This window comes from Rhipicephalus sanguineus, chromosome 8 (assembly GCF_013339695.2).
Source record: "Rhipicephalus sanguineus isolate Rsan-2018 chromosome 8, BIME_Rsan_1.4, whole genome shotgun sequence".
Classification (NCBI taxonomy): Eukaryota; Metazoa; Arthropoda; class Arachnida; order Ixodida; family Ixodidae; genus Rhipicephalus; species Rhipicephalus sanguineus.
Window position 1 is genome coordinate 28,834,136 of NC_051183.1, and position 22,033 is coordinate 28,856,168.

A 22,033-nucleotide genomic window follows, 5' to 3' on the forward strand; every position below is an offset into this window, starting at 1 on the left:
CGACGCCGCCATTTGGTTGTTTTCATTTTCATATCCTTGAAACACACATACTCGCATCAGCAGCAACGCCGCACTGCGCCGCGGCTGCCGTAACCTCGAAAACCGCACGTGTCAATCCGTTGCCAGCCGTAGCTTAGCAAGCCAAGCTCACTGTGTTCTTTCACGTGTTGTTTTGTCAGCTGTGCCAGCTCTGCGGTCGTGTCTGCGGTTGATCGTTTGCTGATGCGCGCTACCTTCAGTGATACGACTCCGACACCGAGAACGAAGAGCCAGCTCCTACACAGCCAACGAACACCGGAGTTGACGCGAGCACTGATGACACTGTCATTGGTGTACAGCGGCAACATGACGTTGACTGAAATTGAGGCAGACATAATTGCGGGCAAGCGGACCGTGCAAAAGAAAATAAGCGACTTCTTTGCGCCCAAGTGCGGACATATGAGGTAGTGCCGGCACGTCGTATTTTTTTTATAAACGGCTTTTCCAGAGCCACCTAAACAATGCATTGGCTGAATTCTATGGGAATCCTCGTACTCCGGCGGGACCCTCTCCGTCAGCGAAAAAATACCTACCAAAAATGTGGTTTCACGTGCATTCGTTTTTCCGGACTGCCCGATTTTCCGGACGTTTTCGCGGTCCCTTGAGGGTCCGGGAAATCGGACGTGACTGAATTGCATTTTAGCAAAGAGTTACGTTTGCAGTGGGGAATCCTCTCAAGCGCTATCGCATTGCTCGCGGGACGCCGCTCGTGCTCGGAGTCGTGCATTGAGCCGTTGGCTGAGCTACGGTCGACCCTTACGCTAGCGCCTAGTAAACATCTTACAGCATATTTGAAATCAGCACATAATATGCATACGCTGTGAAAGGTTCATGAGAATCTGCTCAAAAATAAAAATGTTTCTGAAGCAGGATCTCCCCTTAATATGCTGTGTATCCCACATGTTGCTATGAAGTGAATATCATTTGGCTGACAGCCACATCTTCCGTGTTCCAACGCTCTCCGACAGGGTGACCTTCCCGGAGATTCTGGACCTCAACCAGTTTGTGCGTTCCGAGAGCGAGACCGACAGTCCCAGTGACGATGCCGACACGACGGACAGTGGGTCGGCGCTCGACGATGAGGCTTGCAGCGACCTCAACGTCATCTGGTCCCAGCAGCAGCCGGCAGGCTAACGGGCCGTGCGAGGACATGGGTAGCGACGACGAAGGCATTGACGTGGGCAGCGGTAGCGGCAGCAACACGGATGCCGCGGCCAACGCTCGCAACCTGAAGCGGAATGTCGACACGGTGAGCTCAAACCTTGTCCTGCGAGACACTTGCGCAGCGTATCAGCATTGTAAAGTCGAGATGAGCAATTTCTTTTCCCACCCGGATTCCTCTGGTGTTCGCTGTTGCAGTGCACTTTATAGAGAACTAGCATATTTGGGGCATTTTTTTGCCCGCAACAGTTATCTATCTCGCAAGCTTTCCTTGCATCTTCCGCGTGCCAGGTGCATTTTGGTCAGGCTAGGCATTCTTTACAATGTAAGATTGGTGACGGTTATCTAGCGTGGCAGAATACACCCCCAAATACTGCCTTTTTTCTTAAGCCGTAGAGTTCACTGTTAATAACAGCCCACTGTGATAGCTTAGTGGCTAAAGTGTAGTATTGCTTAGCACAAAGGTGCGAGTTTGATTCCCCACCCATGCAGCAGCATTTCAGTGGGGACAAAAGGCAAGCACACCTGGTACAGTGGAACCTCGTTAATACGTACTTCGCCGGGAACGCGGCATAACTACGCACTAAATGGTAGTACGCATTAAACACCAAGTACAAATATGCATCTCCTAGCGTACGCCATCGCCCAAATAAACAGAGTGCCACAGCAAATATTGCCTAAAGTACCCACCTCGAAGCCTTTTTGCCAAAGTGGAGAAAACATCCTGGCACACTCGCACGACCCCCAGCGATAAACGCGTAGTGGCGACGCCGAAGAGCATTTCGAAACTATTGCAGGGTCCCTGATACGTGGTCAAACGCAGTGACCGACATAGCGACAGAAGGGACAGTGTGATTTCCGCGGTATATGTGTGTGCGTCTAACCGCGATCTTCCACTAAACGAAAACTGACACAGTTCCAGTGAAACGCGGTACGGCCGCGTGGAGCCGGGAGCCGATCGTCTCCCGGCTAGTTGCGTGCAGCGCGTCGCCTACTCGGCTCACGCCGTCACTACCGGGCCGCTTGCTGTGCCGCACGCGCGCATTTATCGTGGGAAGGTTGTTCGTACCCACTTCGCTCCAGATAGTGCACAGATGCGGCGAGTAGCTTGTTCGGTTAACGCAGCGATGACGAGCTTCATGCAAGCGATGCGCACTCCGCGATGCTCTAGCGGTCCTGGCAGCGGACGGAGGCGCGTTGTGTGGTCGCCTAATAAAAGCTTGCAGTATGGTTACAACCGCGCTACGCTTGCAGTATCGTACACGTGCGTTTAGTGTGATAGCGTCAATGCAGCGAGGTTTCTCGGCGCCCGCGACCCGCAACGCTAACTACGCAACAGCGATCTGCTTTCGCTTCTACAAAGCGGTGCGCGCCTTATGACGGCTTAGTAGCGTTTGCTGTCGGGCTAGTTGGTACATGGCTGAAGTTCTTCGACCCTACCCGAGCATTTGTGCCATTAATTCAACTTCAGCCTTGAAGACGGCCGCGCACAACGAAGCGGCAGCGATCGGCGGCCCAGCGCGTTCAGGTTGTCGCCTAATAAAAGCGTGCAGTAGGCTTAAAAAGTAGGCGCTGCGCCGCACGCGTGCCCGAGCAGATAGCTGAAGATTACTTATTGTGATAAGGTTGTCGGCGATAAGTCATGTCGGCGCTTTCGTCGGTGGCCGCCACCTGCCTTCGTTCTTTCCCGATGCTTACCCGCAAAGGCGTCGCCGCAATCGCGCGGAAGTCGGAAATCTGGGGGTCGACTGATCTGCGCACTTCTCAAAAAGGCGGAGACCTTTGGCGGCACATTCTGGCGTCAGGAAGTTGACGCAGCACAGTAAAATTTTATGGCACAAAAAGTTATCGCGGTACGAGGGTACGCACTAACCGGTAGGCATAGGGCGAACCACTACGGCTTAAGCGGTCAGCGAATGCATTGGGCTCTATGGGACTCCGGTCGGGGATTCGTCGCAGCTACGTTTTAACCGTTAGTAGCTTAAAGCGGGTAACGTATTAACGAGGTTTGACTGTAATCAAAATTTGGATGCCAATGTGTAGAGATGGGATTACTATGCTTGTAAGTGGGGTAACTGGCGAACTGAAGACGGCACTCTTAGAGCTGCAAGCTATCGGACGTGGCGGACCACCATCATTTCAAGTTGTCTGAAATTTGTCCACTAAAAGAACTGCGTTTGTGCAGGGACAGTTTTTGCTTGCACCCAGTATTGTTGCGCATTCGGCTAATTCAAAAGCCTAAATGCTTAATTTGACGGTTTTCCGCATGGCCCCACTGCGAGTTACTAAGGTTTTACTGCATACCATATGTACTCGTGTATAACCTGCACTTCGCACGTGGTTTGGCCACTTGTTACACTCAAGTCGGTCTTATAACTGCGCACATCAACACACTGTTGCACCACTGCAACTTCTGTGTAGAATAGTGCAACAACTGGTAACCGATTATCAACATTTTATTTAGCTATTTTCATCACTTTCACACTTGTGACTGCTGGGCAAGCTCAGCTTGTCGGCGTGCTTCGAAAGTTCATTTTCATTCATTGGTTGGGGGTGCGGGTTATACATGAGGGTGGCTTATAGACGAGCAAATGCAATATTTATGCAGAGTGCCATTGTATGGCATGTGCTTCCGTATCTTTCGGATCAAAGGCTCTTGTGAGGTAGTGACACAACTAGCAGCAACATATTGTAGTACTATCTTTGAAGCATGTCCTTCATATTCATTGAACATGTCAGTTAATTATCAGCCATAATGTTAATGTGCATATCTATCCTACGCAATATACAGCTACGGTATTTAGGTGTCTTGGTGGCCACATTGTTCACCGTGAACTCCCTGCTACTACAACGATAACTCACACGCCCGAGGCTCATTGGCCATATTTAGCCCCTGCACCATTAAACACCATACAGTAGAACCCCTCTGATATGGTCTTCATGGGGCCGCTAAAAAAGGCACAGCAACCAGGAAACGTATAACATGAACGTGCGGTCGGTATAGGGGAAAAAGGGCTGTTAAATAATAAAACAGGCCCATTGCACGCTGCTCTACCTCAGAACTTATTCGTCAGTTTATGGCTCAAAGAAATAAGTCCTTGGTGGACATTTGTTTCGCACCTCTGCTGGCCATCCAAGTGCTTGAGACCCTTGTTTTAGGCACTTGAATGGCATTGTGGCGCTCCAAATCATCTCATTGATGTCCCTCCTCAGCGCATCCAGTGCAGTGACAATTTGCAACGGATCAGGCAGGAACATTGCGTGGACTAAGTTTCAAAAGAGGATTTCTACACATAGGTGTCTGTTGTTTAATTGCAGCAGGAATGTTATACTTGGGAAAACAAAATGGGGAACACACCAGTGGGGTTCTGCTGTACATCGTCGTCAACACATAGTGCTGTTGTTGCCAATATAACACTCTTTTCATGCCTCTGCCTCTGTTCTTTCTGCAGGGTCCGTACATGTATGAGCTTTTCTCCATCATGGTGCACTCTGGGAGTGCCAGTGGCGGCCACTATTATGCCTACATCAAGTGAGTACTTTAGCGAATTGGCTCGGAATCGCATTTGCTCATAAGAATGTGCTGCGCACTATCACCGAACAACAATTGGGAAGTCAAAAATATCGGAATCGCCAAAAAATATGGGGCTTTATTCTACAAAAGGCAAAAAAAAAAGTGTGTCGTATTCTCAGACCTTCACTTTTAAGGATAACGTAAATGTTTCATGGCTCGCGCAAGACTTAACGTCTTGCGCGATCCCGTAGACTCGTCAGTCTACGGTGTAGGCATTCCTGGCGTAGTACTGAGCACACTGCCTTTTCTATTCACATTGACCAAACTGGTGTCGTGTGTATGGCCTAAACAATCTATGGCTGCAATTTCGTAATGACTCGTTTTTTACGCTATTTATATTTCCATGCTTTAAGAATTTATTGGCGGTCATAGCGATGCTCTGCTTGCGTTATCAACGGGATCAGTCAATCATGAACAGTAGATTGGCTCCAGATAGAATGGAAGGCATCGCTACAGTATTGTAGCTCGTCGACAGTGCTCTGATTGCCGAATGCCTGCATATTCCTTCATAGTCAATATACACCACTTCCCTCGCCGCCTGCGTCAGTGCAGACATCGAGGGTAGCGATGCCCCGCGTGGAACTGGCTGCAAAAGCTGTCCAAGACTGTTAAAAACGCTAGACGTGCAGAAAAGAACTCTCGTGACATATCTAGCAGGTGCAGCTTTTATGACCTAATGGCTTGGCTTGGCTTCTGTAGCTCAGCTGCACTCAGAGGCTGTTAGACCTATTGGTTCAGTAGCTTCGGCTTTGTTGTGCCAACAACATGTCAAAACTGAAATACTGGTGTTGCTTCTGTTCAGCTCCATAGCCCAATTCACACGTGTTCAAAAAGTGTAGTCCGAATCATTGCAAGGCAGCTGCGGTCTCAGATTCAGAAGTTCAGAGATTTGCGAGAAATCCGTACAAGACCCAGACATTCCCATGTACTTAGGTTTAGGTTCACGTTAAAGAACACCAGATGGTAAAAATTTCGGGATCCCTCCCCACAGCGTCCCTCATAATCATATTGTGGTTTTAGGACGTTAAACCCCAAGAATTATTATTATATTATCAAGTCCCAAACAGTCGCGTTTTTTTTCCTTCTTGACTCAGTCAGCAAGCGCAACCTAATTGTTATATTTTACCTGACAAGGCAAACTGTCGTCGAACTCTCGACTACCGAATCTGTGTCGTTTAATATATGTTGGGCTCTGAATTCTTATCCCGGTTTTGTCTGCGCATCTCCAAGGTCTTTTACAGAAAACCAGTGGTACTGCTTCAACGACGCCCAAGTGTCGCGAGTGACGTACGACGAGATCCGCAAGACGTACGGCGGGGGGCCCAGTCGAGGCGGCTATTACATCAGCTCCTATGCGAGGTAGGCACCACTTTGGGGAGCACTCAGCTTAATCGTGCAAGCTGCTGACTCACAGCTGTCAATTCGAGAGATGTCGAATTTTTCTGCTAATAGAGTTCTCACGTGGCGTTTTTTTTTTTTTTTTTAATCTTCCATTCTACTGTATTCAGTGATGTTTCTTGACCTTTGAAGGGACCCTGCAACACTTTTCCTAGTAATCATCTATGGCTTCATTAAAACAGCTTATTGCCTCGTGAATATACTGCCACAAAAATTTTGAGAATCTGTCAAGTACGAGTGGAGTTACAGGGATTCGCCACACGCTTTAAGCACTTTCTCTCTCCTTCTGTGCCAACGAGAGCGCAGGGAAGGCAAGCGGGCAAGAAGATGCGTCCCTTCGTCAGCGCGTGTTGGCCCTGAGCATTTTCTTTTCATTGTTTCTTCAAACGTGCAGCGTACTTTCAGTGTGATCACTAGTGTGCGCGCACGTTCATGTGGCGGCATCTCGCAGCGGCCACAGTAACTATGCAGCTCACGATGCTCAACTCAGCCAATGGCCGTGGCCGCATTAGCACGTTAAAGAGAAGCTGACCAAGCGCGGAAGCACACCAAGGTCGAATCTACTGCAGCCGCCGCCTGTGTGCGTAGTCTTTGCTAAACCGTGCCAAACATACCTTTGGGTCGTGACAACTAGGTTTGCAAAAGTTAAACCTCAGCCAGTATTTTTTACAGCGTGGAACCCTTTTCACTGACATTGAACGTGTGTATGCAGGCGAGGAGTTGAGGTCACACGTATACGTACTCCGCTTTTGTGCGACTCCAACGCGAAAACAACGAAGTGAATAATGATTGTGACGCGATCAATTTATAGCGGGAGCGATTTCTAGCTGATTTTGAGAACTAATTGTAAATTTCAGGCCACATTCTGCGCCATAATGTTGGCTCGCGTGTTCTCGGGAGCCTCGTCTACCAATCGGCAGCGTTTTCTGACCATGCTGAAAAAGTGTTGCAGGGCCCCTTCAAACCAGAGCAAGAGTACTGACAAGCCTGGCCCTAAATAACTTGCTATTACAGCTGTGAATAGTTAACTCGAGGTTTGAAGCGAAATCGAAGCAAATAGTGACTTGGTTAAATAACTTTGAATCGAATAGTCTGTATAGTAGTTATAACATGTTTTATTGTAAAGCAAGATGAGAATTTGCACAATATTTTTTAAGAATGGAACTAGGTGCGTGTCACTGTTAATTTTTTGGTTCGAAGTGAAGTTGAAGCGACCTCGAAAAGAGCAAGCTTTGAATAGCTGTAGGTTTCATGTTGTTAGGGGTAAAATATGTTGCATTTTAAACTTTGCTGTACTTAGTGGATATAAGCCTGTATAACATGCTTTTAAGCTCAAAAATATAAATAATCTGGGTGCAGGTAATTTGCAAATTTAACATTGAAGTTTATGGTAGCGAGTTGGAAAATACTCATCACAGTCAGCACAAATGGAACACTGTCGTAGTTTCGTTTTCTCATCCGTGTTCCGTTTGCGCTGGCCGTCATGAGTGAGGTTTACCTTCACAGCAGTGCAAATTTTTCCCTGGATAGATGGTTACACAGCAGTGCAGCCTCATGCTGCAGTGAAACCACCTTCTTAAAGGGAAGGGGGGGGGGGGATTACATGAAGTCAAATATATGTCCAGTCGTTTACTTCGAATACTTCAAAATTTTGAATCATAAATTCGTGTCGAAGTGAATTTGAATTCTGTAATTTTCGTTCAAGTATTCTAAAGAATATTCTGAAAAATTTTTCAGTTCTCATGTACAGCCGCCCAAATATTGCTATCTTGCACAAACGCAGACTTTTTTTGTGCGTCAGTGCCGTATGACCGAGCCAAGTTGCAAACAGGGCGAGAGTAAACGCATGCCCACGAAGCGTGCTCAGCTGGGCCCATCGTCTCCTTGGCTATTCCTTCGTGGGAACGTCACCCTGCATTAACTCAGTTCAGACGAACAGGCAGCGCGTCTTGCTCGTATCTTATATTCCGAAGATCAGCAAGCGAACGAGAAAATGAAATCCGCAGACGTCACACGCCCGCGCGCATGAGATAAGCTGACAAATGTGGATCGTTCATTTGTTATCTGGCGACGCGCGTCTTTCCAGTCCAGCCGTGATCTGGCGATGCAAATGTCTTTTTTTTTTTCTTGCGCTTACTGTCACCCTGATTGTAGCTTGGCGCCGTTATACAGCGCTGACGCACAAAAAAAGTCTGCACTCGCGCACGATAGTTAAAGATTTGGGCGGCTCGTAATAGAGAGCAGATTCGTTTAGAATTTGTGTGGCTAATGGAGATGTGTGGGGGCCCCATGCAGCTCGACGAACGCCTACATGCTCATGTACCGTCGGGTGGACAAGGAACAGAACGCGGTGCCCATGACACCCGACCAGTTCCCCGAGCACCTGAAGGTGCTGCTCGAGAACATGCAGGAAGCCGAGGAGAGGGAGCGGCAGCAGAAGGAACTTGATCGCTCCATGTGCAAGGTTGGTTCACTTATATCCACGTGCTCTGGAACTCATGCTAGTACGAGCATGTTCCCAGCCAGGGTGTCAGGACGAAACGTTTTTCATTTCTGCTTTAGTTTTGTTCCACCTATAAAAGTTCCATTCCACTTCCATTACGGATCAAAAAAAAAATGTTCTGTAAAGTTTTGTAATAGCTTTTATTTGTAGGCAAAAATGTGAAATTAAACTAATGATAAAAACGTAGTACCGTAGAATCTCTGTTAGAACCCGGCTGATACGAATGTATCATGAATGGTAGTCTACCACTATCTCTCAAGAGGAAGGTATATAACAGCTGCATCTTACCGGTACTTACCTACGGAGCAGAAACCTGGAGACTTACAAAGAGGGTTCAACTTAAATTGAGGACGACGCAGCGAGCGATGGAAAGGAAAATGATAGGTGTAACCTTAAGAGACAGGAAGAGAGCAGAGTGGGTCAGGGAACAAACGGGGGTTAAGGATATCATAGTTGAAATTAAGAAGAAGAAATGGATATGGGCCGGCCACGTAGCACGTCGGCAGGATAACCGGTGGTCATTAAAGGTAACTGACTGGATTCCAAGAGATGGCAAACGCGTGAGGGGGAGACAAAAAATTAGGTGGGTAGATGAGATTAAGAAGTTTGCAGGTATAACGTGGCAGCAGAAAGCACAGGACCGAGTTGATTGGCGGAACATGGGAGAGGCCTTTGCCCTGCAGTGGGCGTAGACAGGCTGATGATGATACGAATGTTGGTCTGATACGAATTCGTAAAATTCCCCGGCCGCATTCCATTGCATCCAGTGGGCCAAAATTCCGATGGTCTGCACACTTTTTAGCGTTGCGATGGGTGATACAAAGTTGGGTATCAAAACCGTCGAGCGACAGCCAAAAGCAGCGTGCTCCAGAAGCTTCGGAAGTACGTGCATGGCCAGCGCACAGGCAGTCAGAACTGTGGTTATAGTTTCCCACAACCTGCCGTGGACGAAGCCGCGGTTGCCATCGACATGATCATGTGTGACGACTGCGAGACTCCGAAAGTACACGCGCATACAACGCTCGCCGAGCCGAAGCGATGCTGCCTGCCGCATCCTCTGCGGAGAGAACAGCAGTAGCCGTGATCATAGATAGCAGCGACATAGTTTTAAAGGCATGCGCACGCACACAGATTGAGAACGAGACTACAGTAAAATCTCGTTAATTCAAAGTCACTGGGACTGAAAAATCTTCAAAATTAAGTGGGTTTTCGAATTAACCAAACATACAAAAAGTGGGATGCAAGGAACTTTGAATTACTGAAAGTAATCAGAGGTGGTCGTTTGCTGTGCCTGCTAGTTTGCGGCTCCAAGGGTAATGTTTTCCAGCAATACCCAGTTCCAATATTGCCGCTAAACAGGGGAAATGGTGGACCTTGCTGCTGCCAGCACAAAAAAAAAAAAGAGAAAGAAAAAAAAAACTTTTTCGAAGTCAACTGAAATGCATGCCTGTGGAAAATAAGCACACAGCGGTGACGCGAGAGCATGCCACCTGCTCCTCGTAGCGTCAGCGCGTCATGATGCGACCATTCAGCCATTCTTTCTGACAAAATAAAGAATTTAATAAGGACCAGTGTGACATAATTCGTTATGTGTTCTGGCTGGAAAACATGATCATTGAAGTTTTCGAACAGTTTTCGAAGTAGGCATTGCAGGCAAAAACTCTCAGCGCAAGTACATAGATTGCCAGAGTAACCGCCGCTTGGAGGTTCGCATATATCACGAATTTCGTTAGACGTTCCTTTATTGTTCTTTCTTTTCCCAGAAAAAATGGGCAAATCATGACATGCTGACGTTGAGAGAAGCATATGCGACATGCTGCCCACGAGGCACCATTCTGTTGCAGTGAAGCATGTCTTCTTTTCCACAGATGCACATTTCAGCTGACCACGAGACCGCTTTTTCTTTTTTTTAAGTGCGAATGCACTTTATAAGTGACCCTGAATCCGCCGTCCCATAGCAACGGCGCGAGGAGCGGAGAGGAGCGTCTGTAGCAACGGCGCAGCGACGTCACGCCCCATGTGACTGCGCGCGCTCCGCCCTCCACTCCGTGGCTGCGCGCGCCCCGCGCATTGCCTGTGGTGATGAAGGCCGGCGGCGAGACGCCGAACGAAAGCGTGCGAAGCGAGCCGAGCACCCCGAAGCCGATCTGGCGCGGGGACGCGCGATGCGTGAGCGAGCGCGGGCCCTCGAATTCGATCGGCCGGACGCGCGCTTCAAGCGAGACTTCCTGGACCGCAGCTTCGAATATAGCTGCGCGGTGTGCGATCGACTGTGGTTCGACAACAACCTGAGCCCCATCTCGGGCGTGCGCAACGCTGCCAACAAGTTCAACGCGTTGCGGGTTCTTTGGAACGAGTTCGGAAGACAGATCATCATCATCAGTAAAAGTGCTTTGCACTTAAAAACGGCCAGACCTCCGTGGGTCGGCTGGCGCGTGCTCTCTCGCTGCCGTCTCCTTCGCTCGGCTCTGCAGTTTAGTCGCGCGCGCCCCCTCATAGCATCACCCCGTGCTTCGCACTTCCTCATACTCCCCTTCGGGGAAATGCGGGTTTTTTGGGCTGGCAGCAGCAGAGCTGGGGTGCTTCACCTGTAACTCAGTAGTATCTCTACATTGCATTGCCTTGTGGCTCCTTGTCATTTCTGCGGTGTTGCGGAAGTGGCGCATGGCATCCAAAGTTTTCGAATTAACCAGGCTGGTGCTGACTGCCGCTTCAAATTATGCACTCAAATTTACATTGCAATATGCGGGACTGCAGAAGTCCTTCTAGTTAGGTGGAAGGTCGAAATAACCTAGTTCGAGTTAATGAGATAACTGTGTCAGATCACTTTGTCGTAAGCCTGCAAATGTACTGATCGCATCGCGTGTATCTTCTGCCATCTCTGATTGCAGTTCCCTTTCCTTGGCTTTCCTTGGCTTCACTGGCTTTAAGATCGCTTCTGGATACGCCTCGATCGGTCTCAAATAAAGACATTTATATTCTTTCTTCCTTCTCTCAATGCCTGTTGAAAAGTTGGGGCCGTTCACGACTGAGACACTTCTGTAGTCAATTTTAGTGAAATAGTGACTAATCGTTGAGGCAGCAGCAGCTTGTGAAAGACTATTTTTTTTTTTGTCTGCAGGGACTAACCTAGTTCATCAGAACATCTTCATCAGTAACTACGACTGAATCAAAAGATTGGGGTGTCATTCCTCAATGGCCTTGTCTCCTGTTTTTTTAAGTTTCCAATTGATTGCTCAAAATAATTGACCATTTATGAGCTTTGCGTATTGCACAGCCAGCTCAACTCCGTTCTTTGCTCCAAATGCCACTGTGCAATATTGACTACTGCACCAGTTCACACTCAAATCAACACTGTCCTTTCATGTTAGGCTTGTAGCTTTTCTTCTATCTCTTGTTGTGTTGTGCTTTCAATACTCTTATCTTTTTCGTTGATTTTACAAGAAGGGATCCGGACACCTACCAAAATGACAAAAATGTATGAACGTTTCAGCTCCCTCCCGGGAACTATGTTCAAAATAAAAACATCGCCACAGCTGTTCGCCTTTTTATATGCGGCACATGACGTGGCTAAGGCACCTGGCGTACACCGGAGGAAGATTACCCTCATTGCGATTAAGTGTGCGGTGTGGTTTGGATTACCAAGGGCTCAAGATAAAGGTGTATGGATCCCTTCTTTTAAAATGTTTCATCCCGGCCAGACGAGCTTCTGTCATGCTCTCAACTTCATCCTTCTTTGTTGATGAACTGAAGGCTTTCTTGCTGATGTTAGGTCTTCATCGCTTTCTTACAAACTTTGGCATATTGCAAAAGCAGTAGTAGCAGCGAAGTTTGCATGTTGTCGGCTTTCACGACTGACTGCTCACAGTCTCTATTTGGAGAGATTAGGTTTTATAACATTACAAAGTATGGCATGGAGGCCGCAGCTTGGCATGACGAATTGCTTGATTGCACTATGAGACAATAGTGTTGACAGAGTTATGTGAGGTAAATGGTGAGGCCAGTAATGTTGATAATGATAATGATGAGGCGAGTAACTTTCAAAGTTCAGGGTTCGTCTCCCAGTAGCTGCTGCTGTATTCTGATGACCAGTGAATGCAGAAGCATTTGTACACCTTGCGTTTTATGGGCATCGGGCTATTATAGCTCGTCAAAGTGTCTTTCGTAGCCTGTAGTACCGTATTTATTCGAATATAGGTCGACCTTTTTTTCCCAAAAATGTTGCCCATAATCAGCTATCGACCTATATTCGTGATCAAAGAATCTCGACCTATATTCGCGATCAAAGCGACCAAAAGCACCGCACCTATGGCGTTCAACTGCTGCGCCTGCTGTTCTTCAAGCAGTTCCTGCTACATACGCACATTATATACCATAAAATCTGGTATAAAAACCGTACCCGTTCGCCTTTTCCGACTAAGTAACTAAGAAAAAAAAAGTTATTTGTGCAACTTCAAAGCCCCCGCGAAATGCAGCCGCTCCGCCATGTTTGCGCTGGAACCCGTGATTTCCCTAGGTAGGCCGTGAAGTCCCTAGCCCCCTAGCCGTGCTGCCTGCCGACGCGCAGCCGCACTGGCACTGGCCTAAGGCCTCACTCTTTGTTTGTTGTTTGATTTGACGTGACGGTTCGCATTTGCAAATGCGCGGTTGCGACGGTGTCACGTCGGTAGAGCTACACAGCTGACTTCAAGCGTCAAGTGATACTTTTTGCCGAGAATTCCAGCAACTGTGCCGCTCAGCGTGAGTTCGACGTAAAAGTTGATTAGGGGTTGGCGGAAGCAGCGGGACCGACTGTTCGCGTGCAATGGATAGCGTCGTGCTTTTCGCGGCCCAGCAACTGGCAGGCATGACGCTCTTGAAAAAGAACTGAGGCTCCGGGCGTCAAGGAGGCCCTGCAGAAGGCCAACAGACCTGGTCGTCATACCTAGCGGTATGACGTCCCGGCTACATTAAGGACCGGGTGGCGAAGAGTTACAAAGAGTGGCTTGAAGGAGGATGCTGCAATGACACCGACGGGACGCCGTGAGAAGGGCTTCCCTCAATGAAGTTGCGACGTGGGTGAAGGACGCGCGGAAAGACTTGCCAGCGGAAATTATCGTGACTGGCTTTAAAAAGTGCTGCATTTCCAACGCAATCGATGGCCGCAAAGTCGACGTCATTTGGGATGCCGAGGATGCCTGCGAAGAATCCGACAACCTTCCTTGCACATCTGACGAACATGACACTCCCGGCAGCGACTAGGGCGCTAAGTTAATTGTAAATAAAGGTGTGCTATGTTTCAATTTTCCTGTTTCTAAAAAAAAAAAAAACATGGGTCGACCTATTTTCGAATATTTTTTTAAATTTTTCGTAGAGTGCTATAAGTAGGGGTCGACCTATATTCGTGCCCGACCTATATTCGAATAAATACGGTACTTTGGTACGATGAACATCGTCAACCCAACATTTCTGTTCTTTTATCCAACAGATCAAACTGTTCTGCCTTCACCCGCGCAAGCACACGATGCAAGAGATGCGGCTCAAGGTCCACAAGGACGCATCACTTGCCGAGGCAACGCAGACGGCCCATCAGGTGAGTATTCCTTCTCGCATGCAAAGAAAATTGTTCGAAACTTTAGTCGAGTACAACTTGAAAAGGCAGGAGAGGTTCCAGCCAGATAACTGAAGCGCGGCAGCCAAACGCCTCTGCGACTAAAAAAATAGTCCGCTCACGTACTTGGCGATGTTCTCAGACAGCTGCATCAGCGACCGTGCGGCTTCTGATGTCAAGTCTAGGGTGCGTGCTCATTGGTGCAGGACTGTGTGCTGTGATGCAGAACTATTGGCAAATCGATGGCAAATTGATGTGCCTATTGGCAAAACTATTGGCAAATCGATGTGCCTTTTCCTTTGAGATGGAAATAGCACTGCCTTCTAAAGCTGTAACCGACCGTACTCTTTACACCAGTGTATCAATTTCGAGGCTCCTGCGATGAAATTTTCTGCCACGCAGAAAGCCTAGTTTTTGAGATAGAATGGGGATAACCTCTGCAAAATATTGAAGCAAATAGGTTCTGCAAAAGCCTACAAGGTTTATTTGCCATGCTCACTGTCCCTCTGCTTTGAGTTGTTCAGTAATCTGCTTGCCTTTTGGTTAGTCTTGATAGTATAGTGACCGCCTTGGAAAAGCATTGGTCTTAGGTTTGCATCCCAGGCAGGGACATATTTTTTTCGTCAAGCACGAAGCTTCTATTTCAAGAAATGTGTGGTTGACGGTTTGTAGTTTCCTGGCTGCTAACAGGTGCATGACAATTTCTGCCATCGATGAACCTTAATTACTCCACCTTGCGGCCTTGCACAGAACTTACCGTATTTGCACGTAAATAACGCGACCGCGAATATAACGCGAGGGGGGTACTATCGGCCTGGACGAAAAAAAAAAAAAGTTTATTACGATTATAACGCGAAGTGATGCAACTGTAAACAGCAGTCAAAAAGTGGTCGCGCGCAGGGCTTTATTTACATTTACATCCGTCGGAAATGCTAGAACCACTAGCTCGCCTGATTACTCTTCCTCGCTGCTCGAGTCTTTGTCGCTGTCGGCAAAAACCGCGTCGTCGTCCCTGCCGTCCAGGCTGTTCGAGAGGCAGCACTTCAGGAATGCCCGTGACACTATTGCCGACGGCAGGGCCTCCCAAGCATTATGAATCCATCGAGCGACCTCGCTCACTGACGCTCGCTTCATGCGACCCGATGGAGTCAGTTGGCGATTGCTAGCCTCCAGCCACTGCTCGTATTCCCGTCGTACGAGATCCTTGAAGGGCTTGTTTATGCAGACGTCCAGTGGCTGGAGCTGCGAAGTCATTCCTCCGGGAATGACAACAAGGTCGGTGTTAGACTTGCGGAGCGCTTCTTTGACCTCATCGGTCAAGTGGCCTCTAAATGCGTCTAGCGCAAGCATAGCTGGAGTGTTGAGGAGCGCACCCGGACGTCTTCCCCACACAACACGGATCCACTCTTTCATCATGGTACTGTCCATCCAGCCCTTCTCGTTGCACCTGACGTACATCCGGGGCGGGAATGTCTCGTTCTTTGGGAGAGTCTTTCTTTTAAATATGAGAAAAGGCGGCAGCTTGCGGCCGTCCGCCGTGCACGCCAGCATCACCGTCACCCGAGTCTTCTCGTTGCCCGTTGTGCGGACGCGTACCTCCTTGGTGCCGAGTTCGTCGATCACGTAGCCAGCCGGAATGTCCAAAAAGATTGGCGTCTCATCCGCGTTTCCGATCTGGCCTACGGGGTACTGCTTCTCCCTCCTCATCTTAATTACATACCGCTGAAACTCAATTAGCTTCTCTTCGTACTCCGCCGGAAGCTTCTGGCAAATCGAAGTCCTTCGGCGAAGCGAGAATCCCGCACGACGCATGAACTTCTGCACCCACGAGCGACTGGCCTTAAAGGTGTCACGGGGCACGCCGGCCTCACGTGCAAGCTCCCTTGCCTTGATCTGCACGAGTTCGGCATTGACAGGCAGAAAATGGCCGCGACGTTGGCGCACGAATTCTGCTAGGTCCTCTTCAATTTTCGGGAAACGGCCGGTCTTGGGCCCACGGAACGCCTTGCGAGTCGGTGCAGCTTGGAAGATGCGGTCACGGCACTTCCTCCAACCTCGAACGGTTGACTCCGTCACTCCGAGATGCCGCGCCGCACTCGAATTTCCCCTCTCTTCGGCCAGCAGGATCGCCTGTTTTTTAAACGCGGCAGTATATTGAGTCCGCTTGTTCATTATGACAGGCAATGCGGAAGAAAGTGCGTTCCGAACACAGCGACGAGCGAGCGCGAGGCGTAAGGAGGCGAAGTTATTCCGAAATGATTGTTATCCACGTGTTGCCACTGTGGCTCCCATAGCGCTAGCAGCGCTAGCGGCACAATGCAATCGCCGCAGCATACCGTAGTGGCGCGTGCGTCGACTGCGATACGCACGAGGTTTCCGTACTGAGCGGCGGTGTTCCGAGACGCCAGGCAGGCGTCGGCGACACGGTGCCTTCCCGCGCGCGGTCACCGGAGGCGCAAGTAGGAATAAAATGTGCTATATGGTGCGACGAACCCGCCAAGTCCCTGGAACGTGCGGCGCACGCTACAGGGACGAAGATTTTTAAACAAAACAAAAAAAAAAGCTCGAAAAAATTTCGCGCTATATTTGTGTTATTTTTGTCACGAACCCGAATATAACGCGAGGCGCCTATCTAACTCGCAAATTTTTGGAAAAAAACTCGCGTTATATTCGTGCAAATACGGTAACTTGGGGTACAACCCCTACAGATAGGTCGCTAATGCGTAATTGAATTCGTCAAAAATCATCCCAGATCATGAACCTGGGTGACGTGGTTCCGCTGGACTGCTGCCGCCTTGTGATGTACGACGACTGCGCCGAATCCCTGGAGTGCTCGCTGGAAGAGGTGGCCCACCAGACCATGGGCCAGATCCTGGGCGGCGTCAAGTCCACCTACCCTTTCGACCTCCTGCTGGAGACGCGAAAGCCCCACGAGACCTTCCAGCCCTACAAGATAGGAGGTGAGCAAGGGGGGGAGCCGGTAACCCCTTAACCGTTTTGTTTTAAATCTACAAAAATGGCATGGCATGGCAAGTGATCATCAACATAGGTGTGCACAGGGTTCCCCGTCAGGGCGGGGAACCCTGCGCAACTCCCCCCCACACCCTACTAAGTCAATGTATGGGGCAAATTTTGTGCCCCCCCCCCCCTTAGGTGACTAGAAGAGTCAGTGTAGGGGCTGATTCCCCCCCCCCCCTTCCATTATGTTATTAGGGAAGGCGGCTGCCCCCCTGCTCCCCTCCTTTGCACACGCCTATGATCATCAATGCATTCCTCAGGGTGTAGACTGAGATTTCAGAGGCATGCTTTGGTTTTGCCTGAAACCTATGTCTCCTCTTCTTTGCCAACCATAGGGGAAATGGTTCTTGCTGGGAAAAGAAAAGATGTACCGAAAAGATGTACCTAGTTTTTTGCGTTCCACAAGGTTAGCACAGCTCTCAGAGAAGTAGGAGGGATAAAAAAAAGTGAGTGGAGCAGGCATCTGCCGCTCTGTGACCTCCATCAACCAAGCAGCATCTACTTGACAACGTATTGGTATAGCGCAGCTCAGTTTGAGCATAAAGAAAAGAGGCTTCATCGAAGAAGGAAACACAGGCAACAGGATGAGCGCTAACTTGCCCATTCTGCAGTACTTGTCGAGCATCTACTTGATATGGCTGAGCTCTTCCAGGCATAGTGAAGTGTGCTGTAGTGAAGGGGGCAAAGTGCACAAAAATCGGTAGACAAGTCAATCTTTCAGTTCATATTGAATGAAGGTGGTGATGTTATAGCAAAGGATAGCTGATGTTATCCAACACTAGTGAGCATTAGTCAACATTAGCAGTGGTCAAGATTGGTCAGATTATTGTGGTCAAGATTGGTTAATATTGTGGTCAAGATTGGTTAATATTGTGGTCAAGATTGGTTAATATTGTGGTCTAGATTGGTCATAATATGGCGGTCTAGATTGGTCGGAATATGGCGGTCTAGATTGGTCGGAATATGGGGGTCAAGATTGGTCTGAATATGGGGGTCAAGATTGGTCTGAATATGGGGGTCAAGATAGGCTGGAATATGGGGGTCAAGATAGGCTGGAATATGGGGGTCAAGATTGGTCAGAATATGGATATTGGTCAGAATATGGAGGTCACATTATTTTTGGACGCGCTTGAAACACACAGTGAGACACATCAACCACAAACGAAAGCGCAGTGGTGGTCACGGTTAGTCAGAATTTATGGTGGGGAAGAAACCCAAGAAGACATATAATTTGCAAGGTTTTTATCCCCTGGCAATACTGATATTAACTGTCATGACAAATGCAACAGCGTTTTTCTTTTGTATTAAAAATGAGCTAGTGATCTCGATTGTGGACTGCACTATTTGTGATTTCTGACTGCTGTCGCATGCGCTGGTTTTCAGGAACAACGGTCAAGGTGCACATTGTGAATTTGGAGGCAAACGAGATTGGGCGAGCGATCGTAGTCCGCGGCCTCAAGACTCAGACGGTCGAGGAGTTCAAGGCTCAGGTGGCTCAGGTGAGTTTCTGATCTTGCTTTACAAACCTGCGTCACTTCGTGTTTGTGTTCGCGTTAATCACTTTTGTAGTGTTGTAGATATTGGAACTACTCTTCATCTTCTGAATTACTGGCACTTTTTTTTAATCTTTATTGGACTCGACAGAGTAGATCTTGGAAGAGTATTTGTGGACATCTCTGTTTATTCAGACCTCTGTCCTTTATCACTTTCGCAATCCTCAATACTGGGACTACCCTTGTTGTATCGATAATCGCCACTTTCTCGTTATTGAATTCGACGTTGACTTTACCTCGGACATGGTTAGCTTAATTAATGTGTAGAGAAAGAATTGGCAGCGATGAACCAGCAGTTAACACTAACCAGTGCTTACCACCACTTTGTAACAAGACGAGAACAGAGTGAGTCAGGGAACAAACAGGCATTAAGGACATCCTAGTCAAAATCGAGAAGAAATGGGCATGGGCAGGGCATGTAGCACGTAGGCAAGATAATCGCTGGTCATTAAGAGCAACAGACTGGATTCCAAGAGAAGGCAAGCTCGCGAGGGGGAGGCGGAAAGTTAGGTGGGCAGATGAGATTAAGTCTGCGGGGATAACGGGGCCACAGCAAGCACAGGACTGTGTTTATCGGAGGAACATGGGAGAGGCCTTTGCCCTGCAGTGGGCATGGTCAGGCTGATGATGATAACGATGATAGTGAACTGGTGCTAACTGGCATTAGCTAGCGCCAGTAGTCATTCATTATATGGCATGTTACAGTTACATGTTACATTAGGGGTGTGTACTCATGCATCCGCATGTCTCGGCCATACTTGTACAGGACTCGCGACTTTAAACGCGACAATTTAACAAGGTAATGCACACTTTAGTTTCCACAGTCTTCAGTATTTCATATCGGCATAATTTCAACTCACACTTGCGTCAGAGCTGAAATTACTAGGTATGGGCGAATATTTGAGCATTTCGAATATTTAAGCAAATATTACAGTATCCGAATTCGCTTTGACATCAATTTAAATTATTTGATATTTTGAAGTATTCGAAATGATCAAATAGACGTATATTCAATTGCATGTAAAACACCCTAAAAGGATGGTTTCACTGCAGCGTGATGCTGCTATACTGTGAAACCACCTATTCAGGTGAAAACCACACTGCCATGAAGCCACACTTTAATGTTAATTGTACATATTACCAGTACCTTGAATAATTATTTTTGTATGTTATACGGACTTATGTGCACAAAGTATAGCAAATTTTAAAACTTAACTTATTTCACCGCTTATAACTTTTGCTTTACTACGATTCAAAGTTGCTTCCACTTTGCTTCGAACCAAAAAGAAGTTATGTTCGCACAAGCCTTGTTCTAATTTGTTGTTCTAATTCTAAAAAATACTGTGCACGTAAGGTGGGTCAGAACAAAATTGCTCATTTTTCTTTACTATGTGATATATACCATTCAAACTATTCTATTTGAAATTTGATTTTCATTACTCTATTAAGTCACTATTCGCTTCGAAGCTCTAGTTTACTATTCTCCCATCCCTATAAATTACATTGAGAGACCAGATTTGTAGCATTTCGAGCAGTTGCGCTTGCCAGTCACCATACTCAAGAGTTTAGACATCGCGTTTCAATCTGTGAGCACTGTAAACGTTAGGGTTAACATGGCACGTGGCTTTATTCAAGCAAGCTGTTTGTTTTTGCACAGCAACTGGGTCTGCCTTCAAGCAACATGCGCATGGTGCTCGAGAACTACCACAACGGCCTTGAACTCCTCTGCGCACCTGGGCGCATGCTCAGGTCTGAAGGCTTTGGCAAGAGCAATACAGTAAGTCAGCTTGTCACAATAGCTGTTAACTGTTCAGTTGTACTGACTTTTGGGCTATTTGGATTGGGCACTTTTACTAGTTGGTTTGTACACCATCTTTATCATTGTTGCTCGTCTACGTCGCTTAAGTGCTGTGATCACAGTGTCCACATTCACAAATGCAAAACCTTGGAAAAGAAAAAAAAACCTGCAACATTTTTAGTATTGACACAGGAGACGATGTGCACATTAGATTTATTGCGCATGAAATAGGCACTCCCTGCAAAATGTAATGTCAAACTAAGCTAATGTTACCTATGCAAGAAATGCTCTTGTAAGTCGACGAGAGGTTTAATGGGAAGAGAAATGCATACGTTACGCTCCTGTTTTGGCAATAAATATTTCAAAAATGAGGTATACAGTCGAAGTCCACAGGTTTTGTCCAACTCTACGTATACAGTTGTTTCTGTAGAAACACTGAGTAGCAATTTTGTGGCAATCTTGATTTCGGATATGTTACCCTGTGTTCCTAAAGGTGCCATAGTTCGAATCGATGGCTTGACATGAACATGACAGCTCACATGCATATGTCACGCCATGAACATCATGCCTGACGTGTAGAGGCATCCGATGGGAACATGACACCTGGCATAAACATGCCCAGGGAAATGCAGTGAACATCTTGGGCACATACCGTATTTACTCGATTCTACCGCGCCCTCGATTGTAACGCACACCCGTTTTCCGCGACCAAAAAAAAAGTACGACATCGATTGTAACACGCACCCATTTTTGGTGAGAGAAATGAAAGAAGTCCGTAGGAGTCCACCTTCGCACATTCAGAAAAAAAGTATTTGGGTTTTAATGAACTAAAGTTTCAAAAAAAGAACACAAAGTCAAACGGCGGGCTTTGCCGCTGAAACTGTCACCACTACGGCGGCGATACGAGTCGCGTAATGGATCAGTCTTCGTCGCTGTTGGACAACTCCTTGTCGCTGTCAGCGCTCTTTGATTTCGGCAAACCGGCCCTGCTTTTGTCCACTGAAACTTTTTCGTGAAGCTTTGCTGTAAAACTGTCTTCTGCTTCTGTTTGCGCCAGTCTTGCACGCACGTTTCGGCAACTCCGAACGACCGCGATGTGGCCCGATTTCCGTCCGTCTCTGCACATGTAATAACTATTCTTTTAAATGCTCCAACGTGGTGCACTCGTCGAGTATTTGGAGTGGGCACTTCCATGCCGCCGATGCGAATGCAGAACGGGACGACAAACTCCTCAGCACACACGTACGAACTGAAACAATGACAGAAATGGCCGAGGTGCGTAGGAGGTGGCCATTTTGAAATGCCGATGGCAATACGATAACTGAGTTTCTTTTTTTTTTTCTTTTTTTTCGGTACTCCATTCTAACGTGCGTGCGATTTTTTTTTTCGAATCGTTTGC

The 22,033-nt window shown here is 47.7% G+C and overlaps 1 protein-coding gene across 1 annotated transcript in view; it reads left to right on the forward strand.

Annotated features, from left to right (window-relative positions):
• The first annotated feature begins 1,007 nt into the window (after positions 1–1,007).
• LOC119403102 (ubiquitin carboxyl-terminal hydrolase 47-like) overlaps positions 1,008–22,033 on the forward strand; it is a 54,511-nt gene continuing 33,485 nt past the window's right edge. Inside the window, exons 1-8 of the mRNA XM_049418171.1 lie at positions 1,008–1,288; positions 4,653–4,732; positions 6,005–6,133; positions 8,468–8,636; positions 14,143–14,247; positions 17,018–17,225; positions 18,667–18,782; positions 20,494–20,613. Of these exons, the coding sequence (XP_049274128.1) occupies positions 1,082–1,288; positions 4,653–4,732; positions 6,005–6,133; positions 8,468–8,636; positions 14,143–14,247; positions 17,018–17,225; positions 18,667–18,782; positions 20,494–20,613 (1,134 nt within the window). The 5' untranslated portion in view covers positions 1,008–1,081. The remainder of the gene's footprint in view (positions 1,289–4,652; positions 4,733–6,004; positions 6,134–8,467; positions 8,637–14,142; positions 14,248–17,017; positions 17,226–18,666; positions 18,783–20,493; positions 20,614–22,033) is intronic.